Consider the following 24,243-nt stretch of genomic DNA (forward strand, 5'->3'; position numbering starts at 1 on the left):
CTCTGGAATGCTTGATTCTGATTGGTCAGTCGTGATTTGATTGGAAACAGGGCTTCCTCACCAAATGTCTTTATTTGATACAAATGAGATTTTGAATCAATATTTTGTGTCCAATCATTTACTGATGGCGTTAAAGTAGTTGTGTAATAAAAGAGACAGTGCTGATGGGAATATGCTGGTTGTTAGCTGTATAGTATCCTCTACATAATAGAAGAAGTCCTGCCATACATTTTGTTCAATTCTTTAAGTTCAAATAATGTTCCTGATGGGTCCAGAGGCATCAGTTCCTTCATGTGTTCACTGAAACTGAAAAGAATATCCACACAGACTTCATCTGCTGGAATGGACTGGATCTGATGATCTGATGTTTTTCCTTTATAATCCAGCAGAAGTCTATACCACGAAGAACTCACTGCTTGTGCTTTGTTTTCCTTTATTCCTTTGAAATACGTATATCACATTTTAATTATGTAACATGTTATACCGTATATATATCACATTAAATATTTAATTATATCACACTTCTACTGTGTATGTGTACATACAATCTGCTATTATGTATATTCTACTATATACTACCCTGTACAATGTCTCTTATAGGTTATTATCCCCCATTTTCTGTACAATATACTTTTATTTTATATATGCATATTTAGAATCTTGACTCTAGACTATAAATTGAATTATATTTGTATTGTCATTGTGTTGAATTTTTCCAACACCAAAGAAATTTTCACTTGCCAATAAAGCTCTTCTGATTCTGATGTTCTGTTTGTTGGTTTGAATATGAACCATTAATTAACCCAGTGGTTGGGTTTGTCCATTTTTGACCCAATTCTGCAATGAAGTAAGCCAACATTTTTTGTTGTTGTTAGAGCTTTCTGGAAAAAAGCTTTTGATTTCATTTGGTGCAGCTAGTGGCACATTTCAACTTTAAAGATGTCATGAAACAGCAGGAGGGACACAGCTTTCACCCCCAGAGTTGGATGCTGGTGACATTGTGATGAGGGACACTCTTAATCCAGAGAACATGTCATTTGAAATAGACTCCCATGTAAAGGAAGAGTCATCTACTTGTTCTTCAAGAAAACTAAAACGTTGACGCAAAGTTCCAAGGAAATGTGGGTAAGTGTTGTCAAAATGAAGAGATGTCAAGATCCCTGAGAAAGTTGCAGGATCAGCGGTTGGCTTTATTGTGTGTCAGGCTCCAGATGTCCTTCTGTTTCTCAGCAGAGATCAGATGACCGGGACAGGAGCTCACTTACACCTCTCATCATGATGGCTGATGTAATGAGGTCATTAGATCCTGCTAATAGCTTGTTGGAGTAGTCAAGCGAAAGAAAAGGCCGGTGAGATCGGTTTGCTCTCAGGGAGGTCACTTTTCATACACCTGCATGAACAGGTAATGCTGCTGAATCAGATTCAACATACAGAAGTAATAATTCATAAAGCCGACTGTTGACTTAACTCCTGACACTTTCATATTTGACGATGGAGGTCAGAACCATCGACTGAAGCCTCACAAATCACAATTTGATAGTCTCGTTCTAAACCTCTAAGGGGTCGATTAAAACATCAGTTCATGTTTTGGTCTGTCCTGCACTAAAAGCAGTCATGAATGAGGACGACTGTTGAACTTGTGTAGACACGGTGTAATGGCTTATAATCATTTCAGACACACTGTAGGACACAGTTAACATCAAATACTGAGCCAGACTTTCTTTCACATCTGAATTGTTTTCAGTGTTGGGTCAAATATAAACATTTTCTTTTTGACTCAACCTGTAGTTGAAAGTAACCCAGCTTTCAAAAGATTACATGCTGAGGAGAACAAGAACATGAAACAACATTAACATGATTCACGACAACACTCAGGATTGTATTGTTCCAGCAGCCCTGAGGTTTCTCACACACACATTTAATCAGACATCACATTCAAAGAGAAATGAATACAATACCTTCAGAAGATGATTCATTACTGTAAACTACAGTAAACAAGCATAACAAGAGAATGAATTACAGACAGGAAAGACTGATGTCACAGAATGATGATCACAGGTTTAGATTTAGAAAATGTTCTCAGTCTGCCACATTAAATCAGAATTGTCTGTGATAAATGACAGAATCATTACACTCCTAGTCTATTGGATGAAAGACACTGTTGGAGGCAGGTTGCCGTGACACTTGTTGCTAAGGTAAGTGGTCTGTATCATGTCATTCATGAGCAGAATTAGGCCCCAGTTGCATAAAACAGTTTTAGACTAGACTTACAAGTTATTCAGACATTTCTCTGTTAAGACTGGTGTTTACTTTCTTAATCAGTTGCGTAAAATCTTAGATGGGTCTAGTTTAAGACAAAAATAAAGACTGAGCGACCCCTGGCTAATGTGGTGAACGATGTTGTCATGGAAACTGTCAACTGCTCAAGATTAAAATATGGCCTGACTTTGTATTGTGCTATAGGTACAGTAGCAAATATTTAAATAAATGGATAAAAAGAAAAGGTAGAGCTTTCAAAGACTAATAAAACTGACTGGAAGTCTTTAATGCAAATGCTGGAGATTTTGATGGTCTTTGATGGTCTGTGAAACTGATCGATTTACACTATTAATGTCAGTTACTGTAGTCCAAGCCTTGTTTTTATGATTATTTGCACTGTAATCACAAAAATGTTTAATTTAAGATGATTTGGCAGCGTTGTAGTTCCTCTAATTTGCACACAAATTATTATATTTTGTTTTAAGTTGTTCAGTGTCTTACTTTTTCTTCAGTTTAGACTGTCGTACTAAAGACAACCATGAGCTTATTTTATGCAACAATCTTTCTTTCTCTGTCTTTAGTAAGTCAGACTTATTCTTAGACACAAGAAGCGGAATGTTTTTTTCTATAGACAGAAATGCAAAATAATATACAAAAGGCTTTGACCCGCCAGCCTGACAAGCGGGTCTGTATACGGCGCCACCATGGCGGCAGGATCAGATGGCTGCTTGTCGGAACTGGATTACTTATCCCTCTTGCAAGTCTTGTCTATGGTGTATTGTGTACATGTTTTTCTCCTCACCTTCCCCATGTTATGCTTTATCTTCTTCTAAAAATACATTTCGTTGCACTGTACTTGTATGTGTGTAATGACAATAAATTGAATCAAATCAAATCAAATCAAATTTCTTCAGAGGTGTATAGAGACCTTATGTAATGAACTGTTATGTTTGTATACCCTTAGCATAAGCTTTTAACATCTACATACAGAGCGGGCCTACATACATGTTGCGCCGCCATGTTTTTTTACAGTAGATCTAAACGGACAAACAACTCTACAAAGCGTGTCTTCTCTGGCTACCCTGCGGTACGTAGTCCTGACTTTTCAAAGGGGGTAAAAACGTCTACCAACTTACTCCTAACTGCTATCTTGCTGTCAGATCAGACGCCTTTAACAGCGATGTTTTTAACTGTTAGCAAGCACTACCCTCGAACAGTCTGTGCAATACATATTATCATGGCTCTCACCATGTCTACACCGGACCTGACCAGCGCGATCAAACGACAAAATATTTTTCACAATCAACACTAGAGGAGCACACCCAGTAACCAATTATGTATAAATCCACGTCACTTTCCTCTGTCCTTCGACAGCATTCTAGCATCCCTCCACCACCCCCTCCTCCGCATATCTCACTTCTTACTCTTGAAACCGGAGGGTGCTCTGGGTTCGGGCCAATAACCCTTCCTAGTCATTATACACTCAGGAACCCCTATTGAACTATTATGTTTGACCCCCTTTCGCCTTCAGAACTGCCTTTATTCTACGTGGCATTGATTCAACAAGGTGCTGAAAGCATTCTTTAGAAATGTTTGCCCATATTGATAGGATAGCCTCTTGCAGTTGATGGAGATTTGCACGAAGCTCCCGTTCCACCACATCCCAAAGATGCTCTATTGGGTTGAGATCTGGTGACTGTGGGGGCCATTTTAGTACAGTGAACTCATTGTCATGTTCAAGAAACCAATTTGAAATTATTCGAGCTTTGTGACATGGTGCATTATCCTGCTGGAAGTAACCATCTGAGGATGGGAACATGGTGGTCATAAAGCGATGGACATGGTCAGAAACAATGCTCAGGTAGGCCGTGGCATTTAAACGATGCCCAATTGGCACTAAGGGACCTAAAGTGTGCCAAGAAAACATCCCTCACACCATTACACCACCACCAGCCTGCACAGTGGTAACAAGGCATGATGGATCCATGTTCTCATTCTGTTTACGCCAAATTCTGACTCTACCATCTGAATGTCTCAACAGAAATCGAGACTCATCAGATCAGGCAACATTTTTCCAGTATTCAACTGTCATATTTTGGTGAGCTTGTGCAAATTGTAGCCTCTTTTTCCTATTTGTAGTGGAGATGAGTGGTACCCGGTGGGGTCTTCTGCTGTTGTAGCCCATCCGCCTCAAGGTTGTGCGAAATACTCAGACCGGCCTGTTTGGCACCAACAACCATGCCACGCTCAAAACTGCTTAAACACCTTTCTTTCCCATTCTGACATTCAGTTTGGAGTTCAGGAGATTGTCTTGACCAGGACCACACCCCTAAATGCATTGAAGCAACTGCTATGTGATCGGTTGATTAGATAATTGCATTAATGAGAAATTGAACAGGTGTTCCTAATAATCCTTTAGGTGAGTGTATGTAAGTGTGAACTTGTGAAATTAGAAACACATTAGAACCCATTATAATTTAAAATTTTGTCCTCACTTGTTGCAGCACGATGTGACAAACCCATTAAGAACGAGCTGATTTTCATATCACGTCGTGCCAGTCGCGTCCGCTGTAGACACAGTGTTAGACCAAGTAAATAATAATACAAATGAATAAAATAAGCAAAGACGACACAACTATACACAAGAAGCAATGACGCTCAAAACTGCTCCGTCACACAGCTTTAGTAGAACAACAACATGGAATCTTGGTTCTAACAAAAATAAAAATCAATGTTACTCATACTGATCCGAATCAAGGTAACCTCCTCGGGGGTGATTCTTAAACGATCTTACTCTCCAACGTCTCTCAGCTGGAAAGAATCTCCATAGATATCTATGAGTATCTCCACTTAAAGGCTCAGTACCGCTGGTCCTAAAGTCTCTCTGCTGGAAAGTATCTCCATAGACATCTATGAGTATCTCCACTTAAAGGCTCAGTACCGCGGGTCCTAACGTCTCTCTGCTGGAAAGTATCTCCATAGAAATCTATGAGTATCTCCGCTTAAAGGCTCAGTACCGCGGGTCCTAACGTCTCTCTGCTGGAAAGTATCTCCATAGACATCTATGAGTATCTCCACTTAAAGGCTCAGTACCGCTGGTCCTAACGTCTCTCTGCTGGAAAGTATCTCCATAGACATCTATGAGTATCTCCGCTTAAAGGCTCAGTACCGCGGGTCCTAACGTCTCTCTGCTGGAAAGTATCTCCATAGACATCTATGAGTATCTCCGCTTAAAGGCTCAGTACCGCGGGTCCTAACGTCTCTCTGCTGGAAAGTATCTCCATAGACATCTATGAGTATCTCCGCTTAAAGGCTCAGTACCGCTGGTCCTAACGTCTCTCTGCTGGAAAGTATCTCCATAGACATCTATGAGTATCTCCGCTTAAAGGCTCAGTACCGCGGGTCCTAACGTCTCTCTGCTGGAAAGTATCTCCATAGACATCTATGAGTATCTCCGCTTAAAGGCTCAGTACCGCTGGTCCTAACGTCTCTCTGCTGGAAAGTATCTCCATAGACATCTATGAGTATCTCCGCTTAAAGGCTCAGTACCGCGGGTCCTAACGTCTCTCTGCTGGAAAGTATCTCCATAGACATCTATGAGTATCTCCGCTTAAAGGCTCAGTACCGCTGGTCCTAACGTCTCTCTGCTGGAAAGTATCTCCATAGACATCTATGAGTATCTCCGCTTAAAGGCTCAGTACCGCTGGTCCTAACGTCTCTCTGCTGGAAAGTATCTCCTTAGACATCTATGAGTATCTCCGCTTAAAGGCTCAGTACCGCTGGTCCTAACGTCTCTCTGCTGGAAAGTATCTCCATAGACATCTATGAGTATCTCCGCTTAAAGGCTCAGTACCGCTGGTCCTAACGTCTCTCTGCTGGAAAGAATCTCCATAGACATCTATGAGTATCTCCACTTAAAGGCTCAGTACCGCTGGTCCTAACGTCTCTCTGCTGGAAAGAATCTCCATAGACATCTATGAGTATCTCCGCTTAAAGGCTCAGTACTGCTGGTCCTAACGTCTCTCTGCTGGAAAGAATCTCCATAGACATCTATGAGTATCTCCGCTTAAAGGCTCAGTACTGCTGGTCCTAACGTCTCTCTGCTGGAAAGTATCTCCATAGACATCTATGAGTATCTCCGCTTAAAGGCTCAGTACTGCTGGTCCTAACGTCTCTCTGCTGGAAAGTATCTCCATAGACATCTATGAGTATCTCCGCTTAAAGGCTCAGTACCGCTGGTCCTAACGTCTCTCTGCTGGAAAGAATCTCCATAGACATCTATGAGTATCTCCACTTAAAGGCTCAGTACCGCTGGTCCTAACGTCTCTCTGCTGGAAAGAATCTCCATAGACATCTATGAGTATCTCTGCTTAAAGGCTCAGTACCGCTGGTCCTAACGTCTCTCTGCTGGAAAGAATCTCCATAGACATCTATGAGTATCTCCGCTTAAAGGCTCAGTGCCGCGGGTCCTAACGTCTCTCTGCTGGAAAGTATCTCCATAGACATCTATGAGTATCTCCACTTAAAGGCTCAGTACCGCTGGTCCTAACGTCTCTCTGCTGGAAAGTATCTCCATAGACATCTATGAGTATCTCCGCTTAAAGGCTCAGTACCGCGGGTCCTAACGTCTCTCTGCTGGAAAGTATCTCCATAGACATCTATGAGTATCTCCGCTTAAAGGCTCAGTACCGCGGGTCCTAACGTCTCTCTGCTGGAAAGTATCTCCATAGACATCTATGAGTATCTCCGCTTAAAGGCTCAGTACTGCTGGTCCTAACGTCTCTCTGCTGGAAAGAATCTCCATAGACATCTATGAGTATCTCCGCTTAAAGGCTCAGTACCGCTGGTCCTAACAGCTCTTTATAATACTAACGCAGGTCCTACCCTAGCTCTTGCCTGACTTTTATCCTTCTTTTTATCCTTAAAATCCACAGATCTTTTATTTTATGTAAGAAATAAGACATCACTCTTTCTACAGTCTTTCTAATGCCTGCATGATCTCTTCTTCCCTGCATCAACTGGATGTCTCAGCCGATGACTTTTTTTGTACTGTGGTGGCCACCGTCGTGTTTGGATTGAGATAGAACATCTAATAAACTCCCTGTACACTGCTTGTTTTTCTATTCTGAGCTGTAAAACTATGTCTTTGTATGGCCACTCAGATTAAACCTCTCCTGTCCATCTGTCATGTGACATATTTTACCTGAATCCATCTGGCAGACACTGTTATACCAAGTGACCTTCAATATACACTATTTCATCAGTGCTGTATGTGTTTTCCCTGAGAAATGTATCCATGAGCTACATGAACATCACAGGCTTTTATTACAGACTTGTATGACTGTACTGTATATGCTTGTGTTCACACTCTATAGAGAAAGTCATTGTGTGTGTTTATGTGTTCACAGAGATATTAAACCAGACAACATTTTACTGGATGAACACGGTAAGTCACATTCATCTCTTGCGTTATCAGTCACATATGAGCTGCAGGAATAATGTCTGCTGATCAGAACTAAAATAAAATGCAAGTGTTCGTAATATAGGCTTCATTCAGTTAAATTCTGACAGATTTATACAGTCATCCTAATGTCATGCCATAATTGAGGTGAATTCATCATACTTTTGTGCATCTTAGTTCACCGTACACAAAACAATCATTTCTTGTGAAGAAATGAAATGTTATTTGTGTGAGGAAAAACTCAAACTATGTCAGTATCTGTTTTGCCCTTAATTTCATGGAATGGTTGAGTGTTGTTATAAATAACAGAATCACACAAATTCCTAATGCTTCTAGACACACATCAATTTGACATCAGCAAATTACAAACTGTATTACTAATATTTATTACAGTTTTCTAGTCCGTAGTTTGATTGTAAAATCAGTGTTGCTGTACTAATGTCTGATCAGATTCAGCTTCACATTAAGAGGTCTTACATCAGCATGATTTATATAAACTACAGCAATATTTATTATATTAATACTAAGCACACTTGTGCTCTGTCACTCACATGGATTTTGCTAACAGCTGCTGTGAAGGTGAAATAGCAAACTAACAAACCGCATCGTTTCTCATTAATATGATGATAGGCGAATGAATATGAATGTGCAGATAGTTTTGATCCCAAAGAGTCAAAACACTAACACCTTCGCACGCACGCACATACACACAAACACACATGAATCTCAGATATACACTTTTTTGGGTGAACTATCACTTTAACATCACTGCAATATGTACACTGGTGCTTTATAACTCGATATCACCAGCTAATATTTCCCACAATGCATAGTGCACAATGCAAGAGGAAGACATGTGACAAATATTTGTTTTTGGTGTTTAGTAAATGTCTCTATACACAGCACTCTAATCTTACTAAACACTTTCTCATCAGTATCAGTATTAGTGAACTGTAGTGTGAGATGCTTCATGTCAGGAGAGTGTCCATTAGAGCACAATTTCACATCTCATTCAAACATTTATTTCAGAAAACGTAATTTCACTGAATCTCATAAGCTCTGTTATATTTATTTTTTGTGCAGGTCATGCTCACCTGACAGATTTTAATATAGCTGCTATCGTGAAGGATGACTTAAAAGCCACATCTATTGCAGGGACAAAACCGTACATGGGTGAGAGGCTTTGTTCTTCTGGAAAGAGAAAATTTCACACCTCATAAAACCTTCAGCAGTCGTGATAAACAAATTACTGTACTCTCTTCATAAAACATTTACCACAAAGGTACAGAGTATATCAAATTCAGACTTAAATCAACATCATATTTTTGCAACCTGGTTCTCAGAAATACAGTATGTATTTCAATGCATAGGCCAGCGTTCAAGTACAGTTACATAAGTGATAGACATGTAAGCTCCAGCGCAAATTCTGCCGGGAAGACTCAATCTCACTTCACTTACAACATATAGACCTAACCAATCATCATTGAACCAATCACCAGCTAATACTTGGAGTATATAAGATTGCCACTCGCCCTTTATTTGCGTTCGCTGATATTTCAGAAGCTGCTGATTTTCAACTGCGAGCGAACAGCAGCAAACCAAAATTTCACAGAAGGATTACGCCATCTGCGACTACACAGACTCCAAAGACACTTTCATCCCTCCGTCTCCTCTTACCAAAAGGCGTAGTATTCGGATCCAGTACTGCGTCCCTCCAGGGGCTCAGCGGTCTCCGGAGAACATCGCCACTACTCTCGAGGCCGCTGGAATCCCCTTAAACCCAGAACTCTCCAGAGAAAATCTGGTCCTACTGGCTCACAATACTCTGGGTAGCTCTCCCGGTAATGTGGATGTAACCCAGCGAAGCCAATGGCAAAGACATGCAAGATTCTCTCCCAAGTGATAAACTTCTAATAATCTGATAATTCATGGAATGTTTAATCTTGCTACAAGCACTTCTACTAGACGAAGGATTCCTGTCTGATCTCAGATTCTGGTCATACCTGTTTAACAGGCGGCTATGCCCATCGGCCAACTTGGATCCAACACCCTGCCCCACCATAGCGGAGAAAATGCTAAATTAGACGACCTGCTTAATTCAGCCAGAAAATACATATCAAGAGGAGTGGCGTCCTCCACATTTGTTCACCACGTTGTTTTTTATTTTCAAATTCCCCTATTTCCCATAATGATAACAATCGTCTGTGCATTTCTAGTCTACCAGAGGACTCTGCCACACCCGCTGCCCTCTCCCATAACCCCACTTTCTCACACAGCCCTCGCATCACAGGAAGGGGTGGAGGCACCGGTCTACTCATCCCCAAAGACTGGAAATTCAATCAGCTATCACCCATGTGTGACAACGGCTCCTTCGAGTTTCATGCTGTTACTATCACCCACCCTGTTAAAAGTCATTTTGTAGTTATATATCGTCCCCCAGGTCAGCTTGGACATTTCTTGGAGGAGCTGGATGTGCTTCTTTCATCCTTCCCTGAGGATTGTACTCCCCTGGTGGTACTAGGTGACTTCAACATCCACATTGGAAAGCCACAGGCTGCTGACTTTGTCAACCTTACCGCATCATTCCTCCTCCAAGAAAGGGTTTCCACATCAGCAACCCACAAGTCTGGAAACCATCTAGATCTGATCTTCACAAGGTACTGCTCCACTCATCACTCTCAGGTCACCCCGCTGCACACGTCTGATCACTTCTTCATCAACCTCGATCTCACTGCTCCGGATATTGCAGATGTCTTACCGATGGTCACCTTTCGGCGCAACCTGCGGTCTCCCCCTCCCTCCTGTTTTTCCTCTGCTGTCTTCTCTGCACTCCCCCCCTCTGATGAGCTCTCTCTTTTGAATACAGACAATGCCACAGACACTCTGTGTTCCACGCTTTCATCCTGCTTGGACAACCTATGCCCTCTTGCATCTGGACCAGCCCGTACATCCCCGTCGGCTCCCTGGTTAATGGATTGTGGTGAGGAAGGCGGGACGAGAGCCGTGACGCGGGGCCGGTGGCGTGAGTGATCAGTGCAAGCAGCTGTGCGCGCACCGGTCCCGCATCTTATCACGGAGGAGATTGGGAGCTTAAAAGGACGATCGGCAGGACTGTTGACAAGAGAGGACCGGGCCCGGACATATGTTTAGTTTATGTATGTTTTATGGCCGGCAGTCTACAGTGAGGTGGCTGCCGGTTACTTCAGTGTTTATTGTTTATTTAATTAAAGTTTTATTGTTGTAATGTTCGCCGGTTCCCGCCTCTTTCCTTCCCTTATAACGAACTTTATTACACGGATGTACTGCGTGAGCATCGCGCCAGCCTCCGGTCAGCTGAGAGAAAATGGCGCAAGTCAAAAGACCCTGCCGACCTCTCTACCAATCTCTTCTCTCTTCTTTCTCTGTAGATGTCACCTCCGCAAAAACAGATTACTACCACTCGAGGATCAGCAACTCTCCGGACTCTCGAATGCTCTTCAAAACCTTCTCTGCTCTCCTCTGTCCGCCTGCTCCCGCACCTTCATCGGAGTTAACAGCTGCTGATTTTGCATCGTTCTGGAATGGCGTTGCAATGGTTTGAGTCCTACCTCTCGGGTAGGTCATTTAGAGTACCCTGGAGAGATGAGGTCTCCGCGTCCCAACAGCTCAACACAGGGGTGCCACAGGGCTCAGTGCTTGGACCGCTACTCTTCTCCATTTACATGACATCACTCGTCTCGATCATTCAGAAGCATGGCTTCTCCTATCACTTCTATGCGGACGACACACAACTCTACTTGTCATTTCAACCGGACATTCCGACGGTCTCTGCTCGCATCGCGGCATGCCTGAGTGACATCTCGCTTTGAATGAAGGATCATCACCTGCTGTTAAACCTTGCAAAAACGGAACTGCTTGTGATCCCAGCCAACCCAAAGATTCACCACAACCTTGCCATTCAAGGTCTTCCGTCAACACGTCGCTGATTGATTTTTCCTAATTCTCTTCCCTTTCCTTCTTTATAATAAAAAAAATCTTACTAACCTCACTATTCTTAGCTTTTTATACTGTGCTAGGCTTTAATGGACTATTATGTGGCCTATGTTGTTATAATTGCTTCCAATGTTTCCTCATCTGTAAGTCGCTTTGGATAAAAGCATGTGCTTAATGACTAAATGTAAATGTAAATGTAATTATCAGCATCGCAATTTATAAATCACTTCAATTCGCAGATTTCTGGCAGGCATTAAATTTTACGCCAGGTACTTCAATCCTCATTATTTGTCTTTTCACTGCCCCAACCGTGCACCTGCTACTCAAAGGCCTAGCTAAATCTTCTAGCAAACAACCAGATAAATGCCTGCCAATCACCTTAGCCATATTACACAAATTAATCATATCTGTACGCAATGGCCATCAACACCCTGCTAGAAGCCTTATTCTAAACAGCTTTCTATGGTTTCATGCGCCCAGGGGAATTCACTTAAGAATCAAAACAAATCGATCCTACACAAGGTCTTACTTCTCCAACATTCATTTCTTACCTAATTATTCAGTCTCCATTTCATGGCCTATCAAAGCCTCTGTCTCGATGGCAAGGCCTCTGTCTCAATGTCACAGCCTATCGAGGCCTCTGTCTCAATGTCACAGCCTATCGAGGCCTCTGTCTCAATGTCACGGCCTATCGAGAACTCCGTCTCAACGTTGCGGCCTATCGAGGCCACACAATGAAGGTCCACTAGAGTATGACGATATGACAAGCTTCACTCAAGGCTCGGTGGACTTTATGAGCGATGTTCTTACTAACAATCTTTCTAAAACTTGTTATTCAGGAACTGCAAGAAACTTCAACCGGTGGGTAGAAATGTCTTGAAAATTTTGGTGGTAGGCCCCGATCCAACGGCAAAGCCCTTTCTACTATTTTTGGTGGTCGCCTACGCCCCTGCCTTCATCATCAGGCAGGAAATGCAGGATTTTGCAACACTTCAGATGCGTGTTATGGACTGGGCCTACACCAAAGAACTATATATTACCATAGCTGTACCCTAAGTCAATCCGTGTCTAATAAATGTTTATGTCACGCATTCTAGCTTCTAGAGTCTTTCTGGCAGAAATGTAAATACACAGACAGAGAAGTACTATGGTATATCATAGTTTCATAGAAATGTATCATGGTAGTTTAAATCAACTACATTGTTGTTATGTGAAAAATGCTTTTTGTGTATTATTAGCAGTGCGACAAGTGATAAACCAATAACAACAATACTTCATATGCGCATGCACAATGTGAATAACTATATTTTGTTTACAACCATTTCAGCCCCAGAACTGTTTCAGTCGATTGAGGGAACACATCCAGGTTACTCATTCGCAGTGGACTGGTGGTCCTTAGGAATAACGGCATATGAGCTGCTCCGAGGACAGGTGAGGGGTTCTGTGGGTAGGTTAGATTAGATTCAACTTTATTGTCATTACACATATACAAGTACAGTGTAACGAAATGTAGTTTAGGTCTAACCAGAAGTGCAATTAGCAAGTGCAGGATATACAGTTAGAATAAATACAGGATACAATATTGACAAAATATAATACAGTGAGTATGTACTATGAACAATATATACAGATGGCTATATACTATGAACAATAATGTACATGTGGATATGAACAGATAATAATTTAGACTAAAATAGTGCAAGTGACTTAAGTGTGCATAAATTATTGACATACGGCTATTAAAGTTGCAATGCAATAGGTGAGTTAATGCAGTTGTTGAAGTTACAGTGCAGTATACGAGTTAATGCAGTTATTAGGTTGCAGTCCAGAAGATGAGTTAATGCAGTTATAGAAGTTACAGTGCAATGGATGAGTAGATGCAGTTAATAGAGTTACAGTGCAGTAGATTAGTTAATGCAGTTATTGAAGTTACAGTGCAGTAGATGAGTAGATGCAGTTATGGAAGTGGTCCATTAGTGCAAATGAGCATTCAGTTAAATATTCCTGGTGTGCAAGTGAGCAGTACAGAGTGCAAATGATGCTGTGCGTGTGTAAACAGTCCGGTAGAGCAGATACATGAAGTACTGGTGTGTACAGTTCAGTCATGCATGCAGCCCTGTAGTGCAATGTAAACGATGTTATAGCAGCATTGGAGTTAAAGGTAAGAGAGGTAGTGGAATCAGTGGGGGGCAGAGTTCAATAATGAAACAGCTCTGGGAAAAAAGCTGTTTCTTAGTCTGCTGGTTCTTGTCCGGAGGCACCGGAAGCGCCTACCGGAAGGCAGGAGAGTAAACAGTCTATGAGCGGGGTGAGAGGAGTCCTTGAGAATGCTGCGAGCTCGACGCAGATAGCGTTTCTTCTGGATGTCCTCAATGGCAGAAAGTGTAGTCCCTGTGATGCGCTGGGCTGTTTTCACCACCCGCTGCAATGCCTTGCGCTCAGCAACAGAACAGTTCCCGTACCAGACTGTGATACAGTTGGTCAGGATGCTCTCTATCATACAGTTGGTTTTTCTTCAGTGTCCTCAGAAAGAAGAGATGCTGGTGAGCCGTCTTGACCAGGCATGAGGTGTTGGTGGTCCAAGACAGATCCTCCGAAATATGAGTCCCCAGGAACTTAAAACTGGAAACACGTTCAACAGCCATCCCATTAATGTGGACGGGGTCGTGTGTGCCTCCTTTCGCCTTCCTGAAGTCCACGATGATCACCTTTGTCTTGGAGGTGTTAAGGAGCAGGTTGTTGTCTGAGCACCATGTGGCCAGGTGCCGGACCTCCTCCCTGTATGCAGTCTCATCGTTGTTGCTGATGAGACCAATCACCGTTGTATCGTCTGCAAACTTGATGAAGGAGTTAGATCCGTTCACAGGCCTGCAGTCGAGTGTGAAAAGGGAGTAGAGAAAGGGGCTCAGTACGCAGCCCTGTGGTACACTAGTGTTGAAGGTGGTGGTGGTGGAGCAGATGGGGCCTAACAAGCTGAGGCCTGTTCGTCAGGAAGTCCATAATCCAGTTGCAGGTAGGGTTGTTGATGCCTAGGTTTCCAAGTTTGATGATTAGCTTGGAAGGGATGACGGTATTGAAAGCTGAACTGAAGTCTACGAACAGCATACGGGCATAAGTGTCCTTATTGTCCAGATGTGTGAGCACGGAGTGCAGCGCCATGGACACTGCATCATCTGTGCTCCTATTGTTGCGATAGGCAAATTGGTATGGGTCCAGTGTGGGTGGTAGATTAGATTAGATTAGATTAGATTCAACTTTATTGTCATTACACATATACAAGTACAGTGTAACGAAATGTAGTTTAGGTCTAACCAGAAGTGCAGTTAGCAAGTGCAGGATATACAGTTAGAATAAATACAGAATACAATATTTAGAATATAATACAGTGGGCATGGATTATAAAAATATTTAGCAGTAGGTGTGTTCTATGAAAATATGACAGAAGGTATATACTATGAACAATATATACAGATGACTATGTACTATGAACATTAATGTACAGGTGGATATGAACAGATAGTAATTTAGACTAAAATAGTGCAAGTGACTTAGGTATGCATAGATTATTGACATTGGTTATTAAAGTTATTGCAGTGCAATAGGTGTGTTAATGCAATTGATGAGTAGATGCAGTTAATAGAGTTACCGTACAGTTGGTTAGTTAATGCAGTTATTGAAGTTACAGTGCAATTGATGAGTAGATGCAGTTAATAAGGTTACAGTGCAGTTGATTAGTTAATGCAGTTATTGAAGTTACAGTGCAGTAGATGACTAGATGCAGTTAATAGAATTACAGTGCAGTAGATAGGTTAGTGCAGTTATGGAAGTGGTCCATTAGTGCAAATGAGCATTCAGTTAAATATTCCTGGTGTGCAAGTGAGCAGTATAGAGTGCAAATGATGCTGTGCGTGTGTAAACAGTCCAGTAGAGCAGATAACATGAAGTACTGGTGTGTACAGTTCAGTCATGCATGCAGCCCTGTAGTGCAATGTAAACAATGTTGTAGCAGCATTGGAGTTAAGGGTATGAGAGGTACTGGAATCAGTGAGGGGCAGAGTTCAATAATGAAACAGCTCTGGGAAAAAAGCTGTTTTTTAGTCTGCTGGTTCTTGTCCGGAGGCACCGGAAGCGCCTACCAGAAGGCAGGAGAGTAAACAGTCTATGGAGCGGGGTGAGAGGAGTCCTTGAGAATGCTGCGAGCTCGACGCAGACAGCGTTTCTTCTGGATGTCCTCAATTGCAGAAAGTGTAGTCCCTGTGATGCGCTGGGCTGTTTTCACCACCCGCTGCAGTGCCTTGCGCTCAGCAACAGAACAGTTCCCATACCAGACTGTGACACAGTTGGTCAGGATGCTCTCTATCGTGCAGCGATAGAAGTTCACCAGGATAGTTGAAGACAGTTGGTTCTTCTTCAGTGTCCTCAGAAAGAATAGACGCTGGTGAGCCTTCTTGACCAGGCATGAGGTGTTGGTGGTCCAGGACAGGTCCTCCGAAATGTGAGTCCCCAGGAACTTAAAACTGGAAACACGTTCAACAGCCATTCCATTAATGTGGATGGGGTCGTGTGTGTCTCCTTTCGCCTTCCTGAAGTCCACGATGATCTCCTTTGTCTAGGAGGTGTTAAGGAGCAGGTTGTTGTCTGAGCACCATATGGCCAGGTGCCGGACCTCCTCCCTGTATGCAGTCTCATCGTTGTTGCTGATGAGACCAATCACTGTTGTATCGTCTGCAAACTTGATGAAGGAGTTAGATCCGTTCACAGGCCTGCAGTCGAGTGTGAAAAGGGAGTAGAGAAAGGGGCTCAGTACGCAGCCCTGTGGTACACCAGTGTTGAGGGTGGTGGTGGTGGTGGAGCAGATGGGGCCTAACCTAACAAGCTGGGGCCTGTTCGTCAGGAAGTCCATAATCCAATTGCAGGTAGGGTTGTTGATGCCTGGGTTTCCAAGTTTGACGATTAGCTTGGAAGGGATGACGGTATTGAAAGCTGAACTGAAGTCTACGAACAGCATACGGGCATAAGTGTCCTTATTGTCCAGATGTGTGAGCACGGAGTGCAGCGCCATGGACACTGCATCATCTGTGCTCCTATTGTTTCGATAGGCAAATTGGTATGGGTCCAGTGTGGGTGGTAGAGAGTCCTTTAGGTGTGCCAGGACCAGCCGCTCAAAGCACTTCATAACAATTGGTGTGAGTGCTACCGGGCGGTAGTCGTTCAGGCACGTCGGGTTTGAATTTTTGGGGATGGGCACAATGGAGGTGGATTTAAAACATGCTGGAACCACTGCTTGGGCGAGGGACAGGTTGAAGATGTCCGTGAAGACCCCAGCGAGCTGCTCTGAACATGCCCGGAGTACGCGACCAGGGATGCCATCTGGGCCAGCAGCCTTGCGCGCGTTGATCCGACTTAGTGCATTGTGAACATCAGTGGAGTTAAGTTTGATGATTGGGTGGTCAGCAGAGGGTGTGAGCTTGGTAGCTGTTTCCTTGTTGTCTCTCTCAAAGCGAGCATAAAAGTCATCAAGCTCGTTCAGGAAGACGGCATCTGTGGCTATGGGGGTGGAGTGGTTAGGTTTGTAATCACTGATGGCCTGGATGCCCTGCCACATGCGTCGAGGGTCAGAATTGGAAAAATGCTCCTCTAGCTTCAACTTGTAGCAGTGCTTGGCCTTTTTGATGCCCCTCTTCAGATTTGCCCTCGAAGTACTATAGGCCTGTGCATCTTCCGATCGGAAGGCAGTGTTACGTGCTTTTAACAGGAGGTGCACTTCCTTGTTCATCCATGGCTTCTGATTAGGGTACGTGGTGATCTGCTTCTGGGTTGTGACACTATCAATGGTGGAATTTATGTAGTCCAATACAGAAAAGGTGTAGCTGTTGATGTCCGTGTGAGAGCCACTGGTGGCCTGAGAAGCAAACAGACTCCAGTCTGTGTGTTGAAACCTTTCCTGGAGTGTAAAGTCTGCCCCCGCAGGCCACACCTTGATGATCTTCACTGATGGCTTCACACGATTAATGAGGTTAATGTACTTGGGGGTGAGGAACAAAGAAAGGTGATCAGATTGACCCAGGTGGGGGAGGGGGGTCGCGGTGTAAGCTTTAGCCATGTTTGTGTAGACATGGTCCAAAGTTTTGTTTCCTCTTGTGTGGCAGGAAACATGCTGATGAAATTTAGGGAGCACTGTCTTTAAGTTTGAGTGATTAAAATCTCCCGCAACAATAAATGCAGCCTCCGGGTGAGCAGTCTGTTGTTTACTGATGGCTGCATGAAGTTCTTTCATAGCAAGCTTGGCATCAGCATCCGGTGGAATATAAGCTGCCGTTATAATGGTGGAAGTGAATTCCCGTGGCAGATAAAACGGTCTACATTTAACCATGAGAAACTCAAGGTTAGCCGAGCAGTGTCTCCCGACAATAACAGAGTTCGTGCACCAAGTTTTGTTGATGTAGATGCACAATCCACCTCCTCTTGTCTTACCGGATTCCTCTGCCGTTCTATCCGCCTGGTTTGTGTTGTAGCCCGCTAACTCAATAGCGTTGTCCGGTATACCGCTGTGTAGCCATGTTTCCGTGAAGATTATGACATTGCAGTTCAAAAGTCTTTTACTGTTGATGATGCGGAGTCTAATCTCGTCCATTTTGTTCACTAATGATCGAACATTAGCAAGGAAAATGCTGGGTAAAGAGAGCCGGTGTGGTGTTAGCTTTAGCCTAGCTCTTAGCCCTCCGCGCTTCCCCCGCCTTTGTTTACGATCTCGACGCCGCCGACGAGCACTTCCGCCCGGCCGTGTGAGGTGCGTATTATCGGATGTTCTGACGATCTCAGGGACGAGTTGAATGTTGCTGATGCAACTTCCGGACATGCGTAAACTGATATCCAAAAGCTCCTGCCGGGTGTACGATGTAAATGCACAACTGTTCTGGACGAACAGACCCGAGATGAGCAAGAAATACACTATATAAAAGCTAAAACTGGAGAGACGCTGAGCCTCGCGATGTACACGCGCCGCCATCTTGGTCACAATGGAGGTAGAGAGTCCTTTAGGTGTGCCAGGACCAGCCGCTCAAAGCACTTCATGACAATGGGTGTGAGTGCTACAGGGCGGTAGTCGTTCAGGCACGTCGGGTTAGAATGTTTTGGGATGGGCACAATGGAGGTGGATTTAAAACATGCTGGAACCACTGCTTGGGCGAGGGACAGGTTGAAGATGTCCGTGAAGACTCCAGCGAGCTGCTCTGAACATGCCCGGAGTACGCGACCAGGGATGCCATCTGGGCCAGCAGCCTTGCGCGCGTTGATCCGACTTAGTGCATTGTGAACATCAGTGGAGTTAAGTGTGATGATTGGGTGGTCAGCAGAGGGTGTGAGCTTGGTAGCTGTTTCCTTATTGTCTCTCTCAAAGCGAGCATAAAATTCATTAAGCTCGTTCAGGAAGACGGCATCTGTGGCTATGGGGGTGGAGTCAAGTCAAGTAAAGTCAGCTTTATTTGTATAGCGCTTTTTACAATTTTCATTGTTACAAAGCAGCTGTACAAGAAGACATTGACTATAAGTAAAACATAAAAGGTTATGGAAGTCAAAACACAGGTCAAATATCAGACACACAATAAATTCCTATGTGCAGTGTTAATTAAAAAAGACTAACAAATTCTAGCAGCCCCCCCGGCCAGGCAAACAGTGCAAAACAGTATGCAAACGGTGGCGAGGAACCCAAGATACCCAACGCAATTGGAGGAGAAAAAAACCTCAGAGGGAAACCAGGCCTAACCAGGGGATTCCAGTTCCCCTCTGGCAAAAACTGCTGCCTCTGCACAAGCTCGACAGTGCTTCCACAACAAGGCAAAATAAAAAAAGTTAGATTTAAAATTATCATTAATAATCTAATAGCGACTGAAGTTTTGTAGAGTCGCCACGTCCTTCGTCCAGCTTTTGTCAGGTCTGGGAATGGATTGCGCCCTGCCCGCTCCGGTAACCTTGGACTGCGTCCTGCCCGCTCCGGTAACATTGGACTGCATCCTGCCCGCTCAGGTAACCTTGGACTGCATCCTGCCCGCTCAGGTAACCTTGGACTGCGTCCTGCCCGCTCTGGTAAGCGTGGAACAATGAGACAAGACTGGCTGAGAGTAGAGTACTGTTCTGCACTCTTTGATGCAACAAATGCATCAGTTGTTATTGGAAGTGTCCCTGGTTCCGGTTGATCTAACTAGTGCAGCCTAGATCTTTGAAATATATATATTATGATAGTCTAGTGTATGCAAGATTTAAACAATGCGTCTTTAGTCTAGATTTAAACTGACAGAGTGTGTCTGCCTCCCGGACAGTGCAGGGAAGACTGTTCCAAAGTTCAGGCGCTAGATAGGAAAAGGATCTGCCGCCTGCACTTGATTTTGAAATTCTAGGTATTACCAACTGACCTGACACCTGAGAGCGTAGTGCACGTGATGGACTATAATACGTTAGAAGTTCTCTCAAGTAGTGAGGAGCTAAACCATGCAAGGCTTTATAGGTAATAAGCAAGATTTTTAAGTTTATGCGATGCTTTATAGGTAACCAGTGCAAGGTTGACAGAACCGGGCTAATATGCTCATACTTTTTTGTACGTGTAAGAACTCGAGCTGCCGCATTTGCAACCACCTAATAGTGCATTACAGTAATCTAGTCTTGATGTCATAAAGGCATGTATAAGCTTCTCTGCATCTGATGGTGACAGCACACAATTTTAAAAACACAATTTTACAGGTGTTGGCGACCTGGTTCTCAAATGACAGAGTACTATCGAATATAAAGCCAAGATTCTTAGCTGAAGATGAGAGTTTTATGGAAGATCCATCAATAGTTAAGCAGAATTCGGTTGGAGTGTTTGGGTTTGTAATCACTGATGGCCTGGATGCCCTGCCACATGCGTCGAGGGTCAGAATTGGAAAAATGCTCCTCTAGCTTCAGCTTATAGCAGTGCTTGGCCTTTTTGATGCCCCTCTTCAGATTTGCCCTAGAAGTACTATAGGCCTGTGCATCATCCGATTGGAAGGCAGTGTTACGTGCTTTCAACTGGAGTCGCACTTCCTTGTTCATCCATGGCTTCTGATTAGGGTACGTGGTGATCTGCTTCTGGGTTGTGACACTATCAATGGTAGAATTTATGTAGTCCAATACAGAGGAGGTGTAACTGTTGATGTCCGTGTGTGAGCCACTGGTGGCCTGAGAAGCAAACAGACTCCAGTCTGTGTGTAGAAACCTTTCCTGGAGTGTAAAGTCTGCCCCCGCAGGCCACACCTTGATTGTCTTCACTGATGGCTTCACACGATTAATGAGATTAATGTACTTGGGGGTGAGGAACAAAGAAAGGTGATCAGATTGACCCAGGTGGGGGGGGGGGGGGGGGGGGGGGGGTGGGGGGTCGCGGCGTAGGCTTCAGCCATGTTTGTGTAGACATGATCCAAAGTGTTGTTTCCTCTTGTGTGGCAGGAAACATGCTGATGAAATTTAGGGAGCACTGTCTTTAAGTTTGAGTGATTAAAATCTCCCGTAACAATAAAGGCAGCCTCCGGGTGAGCAGTCTGTTGTTTACTGATGGCTGCATGAAGTTCTTTCATAGCAAGCTTGGCATCAGCATCCGGTGGAATATAAGCTGCCGTTATAATGGTGGAAGTGAATTCCTGTGGCAGATAAAACGGTCTACATTTAACCATGAGAAACTCAAGGTTAGCCGAGCAGTGTCTCCCGACAATAACAGAGTTCGTGCACCAAGTTTTGTTGACGTAAATGCACAATCCACCTCTCAGGGACGAGTTGAATGTTGCTGATGCAACTTCCGGACATGCGTAAACTGATATCCAAAAGCTCCTGTCGGGTGTACAATGTAAATGCACAACTGTTCTGGACGAACAGACCCGAGATGAGCAAGAAGAAAATTCCCACCCAGACTAAAATTGCCAGAGCATTTGCTAATTGTGTATCATATGATAAGCAAAGTAAAAGTAAACGCTGGAACCATTGACGCAGTGGCGTCTTAAGGTGTGAGCCCTGTTCTCTTTATGAATCACACTAGTATTATTTGTGTTATATATATTGCAATACCAGACATGTTCATGTCAGCCTCATTTCTACATTTTGCTAACAAATTAAGAGTATATCAGTGTTTACAGTTGAGGTGTACAGTTGAGGTGTATTGTGGACAGATGAGGGGTTATGTGGGCAGGTGAAGGGTTCTGTGTACAGTTGAGGTGTACTGTGGACAGGTGAGGTGTCCTGTGGACAGATGAAGGGTTATGTGGGCAGGTGAAGGGTTCTGTGTTTAGGTGAAGGGTTCTGTGGACAGGTTAAGTGTTCTGAAGGGTTCTGTGGACAAGTGACGGGTTATGAGGGCAGGTAAGGGTTATGTGGACAGTTTAGGGATTCTATGTGTAGGTAAAGGGTTCTGTGGGCAGGTGAGATGTTCTGAAGGGACAGTTATGTGGACAGGTGAGGTGTTCTGAAGGGTAATGTGGACAGGTGAGATGTTCTGAAGTGTTCTGTGGACAGGTGAGGTGTTCTGAAATGTTCTGTGTACAGTTGAGGTGTACTGTGAACAGATGATGGGTTATGTGGGCAGGTGAAGGGTTCTGTGAAAAGGTGAAGGGTTCTGTGGACAGGTGAGGTGTTTGAACGGTTCTGTGGACAGGTGAGGGGTTATGTGGGCAGGTAAGGGTTCAGTGGACAGTTTAGGGGTTCTGTGAAAAGGTGAAGGGTTCTGTGGACAGGTGAGGTGTTCTGAAGGTTTCTGTGGGCAGGTGGGGTGCCTGATGAAGAGCGGAGTTTCATGCACTCTCTTCGGTTCATTGAAGACCACTCTTGCCGCCGCATTCTGGATCATCTGGAGAGGTTTGATTGTGCAAGCAGGAAGTCCAGCCAGAAGCGCATTACAATAATCCAGTTTGGACAAGACAAGAGCCTGGACTAGGACTTGCGTAGAGTGCTCCGATAGGAAAGGTCTAATTTTCCTAATGTTGTAGAGGATGAAGCTACAGGACCGGGTGGTGCTGGCAACATGACTTGTGAGGCTAAGCCGATCATCTATTACTACCCCCAGGTTTCTGGCTGTGCTGGGCGGTGTAATCGTTGATGAGCCTAGTTGAATGGTAAGGTTGTGGTGAATCTTTGGGTTGGCCGGGATCACAAGCAGTTCCGTTTTTGCAAGGTTTATCTGCAGGTGATGACCCTTCATCCAAAGCGAGATGTCACTCAGGCATGCCGAGATGCGAGCAGAGACCGTCGGATCGTCCGGTTGAAATGACAAGTAGAGTTGTGTGTCGTCAGCATAGCAGTGATAGGAGAAGCCATGCTTCTGAATGACCGAGCCGAGGGATGTCATATAAATGGAGAAGCGGTCCAAGCACTGAGTCCTGTGGCACCCCCGTGTTGAGCTATTGGGACGCGGAGACCTCATCTCTCCAGGATACTCTGAATGACCTACCCGAGAGGTAGGACTCAAACCATTTCAACGCCATTCCAGAGACACCCATAGCACTGAGAGAAGCCAGGAGGATGTGATGATTCACAGTGTCAAAAGCAGCAGACAGATCCAGTAGGATGAGCACAGATGACATGGATGATGCTTTTGCCAGTCTCAGGGCTTCGGTGACTGAGAGCAGTGCAGTCTCTGCGGAATGACCGGTCTTGAAACCAGACTGATTGCTATCCAGGAGGTTGTTTCGCATGAGAAAGGAGGAGAGCTGGTTGAACACAACTCGCTCCAGGGCTTTGGCAATAAAGGGAAGAAGGGAAACAGGGCTGTAGTTTTCTAGCAGTGTAGGGTCGAGGGTGGGTTTCTTCAGAAGCGGAGTGATGCGGGCCTCTTTGAACGCTTTGGGAAATGTCCCAGAGTTGATGATGTGGGTCAGAGCAGGCACAACTGTTGGAGAGATGGCCTGGAGGAAATGGGTGAGGATGGGATCCACTGGGCAGGTGGTAGGGTGGTTGGAACCTATGACCTTGGAAACATCAGCTTCAGACAGAGGAGAAAATGCGAGGAGCACACACGTCTGACACGTGGGCGGGTTCGACAGGTGGTGGCGTAGAAAACTGGCTGCTTACTCTGATGAAGGTGTGGGAGCAGGCGGACAGAAGAGAGCAGAGAAGGTTTTGAAGAGCGTGCGAGAGTCCGGAGAGTTGCAGATCCTTCGAGTGGTAGTAATCTGTTTTTGCGGAGGTGACATCTACAGAGAGAGTAGAGAGAAGAGATTGGGGATGCACGGGCTGGTCCAGATGCAAGAGGGCATAGGTTGTCCAAGCAGGATGAAAGCGTGGAACACAGAGTGTCTGTGGCAGTGTCTGTATTCAAAAGAGAGAGCTCATCAGAGGGGGGGAGTGCAGAGAAGACAGCAGAGGAAAAATAGGAGGGAGGGAGGGAGTGCAGGTTGCGCCAGAAAGTGACCATTGGTAAGACATCTGCGAGGTCCGGAGCAGTGAGGTTGAGGTCGAGGGTGACGAAAAAGTGATCAGACATGTGCAGCGGGGTGACCTGAGAGTGATGAGTGGAGCAGTACCTTGTCAAGATCAACTTGTGGGTTGCTGAT

At 44.4% G+C, this 24,243-nt stretch overlaps 1 protein-coding gene across 1 annotated transcript in view; it reads left to right on the forward strand.

The window, feature by feature from the left end:
* Positions 1-24,243, forward strand: part of stk32a (serine/threonine kinase 32A) — a 60,035-nt gene that overhangs the window by 21,255 nt on the left and 14,537 nt on the right. Inside the window, exons 6-8 of the mRNA XM_079487502.1 lie at positions 7,668-7,705; positions 8,804-8,893; positions 13,020-13,123. Coding sequence (XP_079343628.1) covers positions 7,668-7,705; positions 8,804-8,893; positions 13,020-13,123 — 232 coding nt within the window. The remainder of the gene's footprint in view (positions 1-7,667; positions 7,706-8,803; positions 8,894-13,019; positions 13,124-24,243) is intronic.

Source organism: Barbatula barbatula, assembly GCF_947034865.1.
Source record: "Barbatula barbatula genome assembly, chromosome: 22".
NCBI lineage: Eukaryota > Metazoa > Chordata > Actinopteri > Cypriniformes > Nemacheilidae > Barbatula > Barbatula barbatula.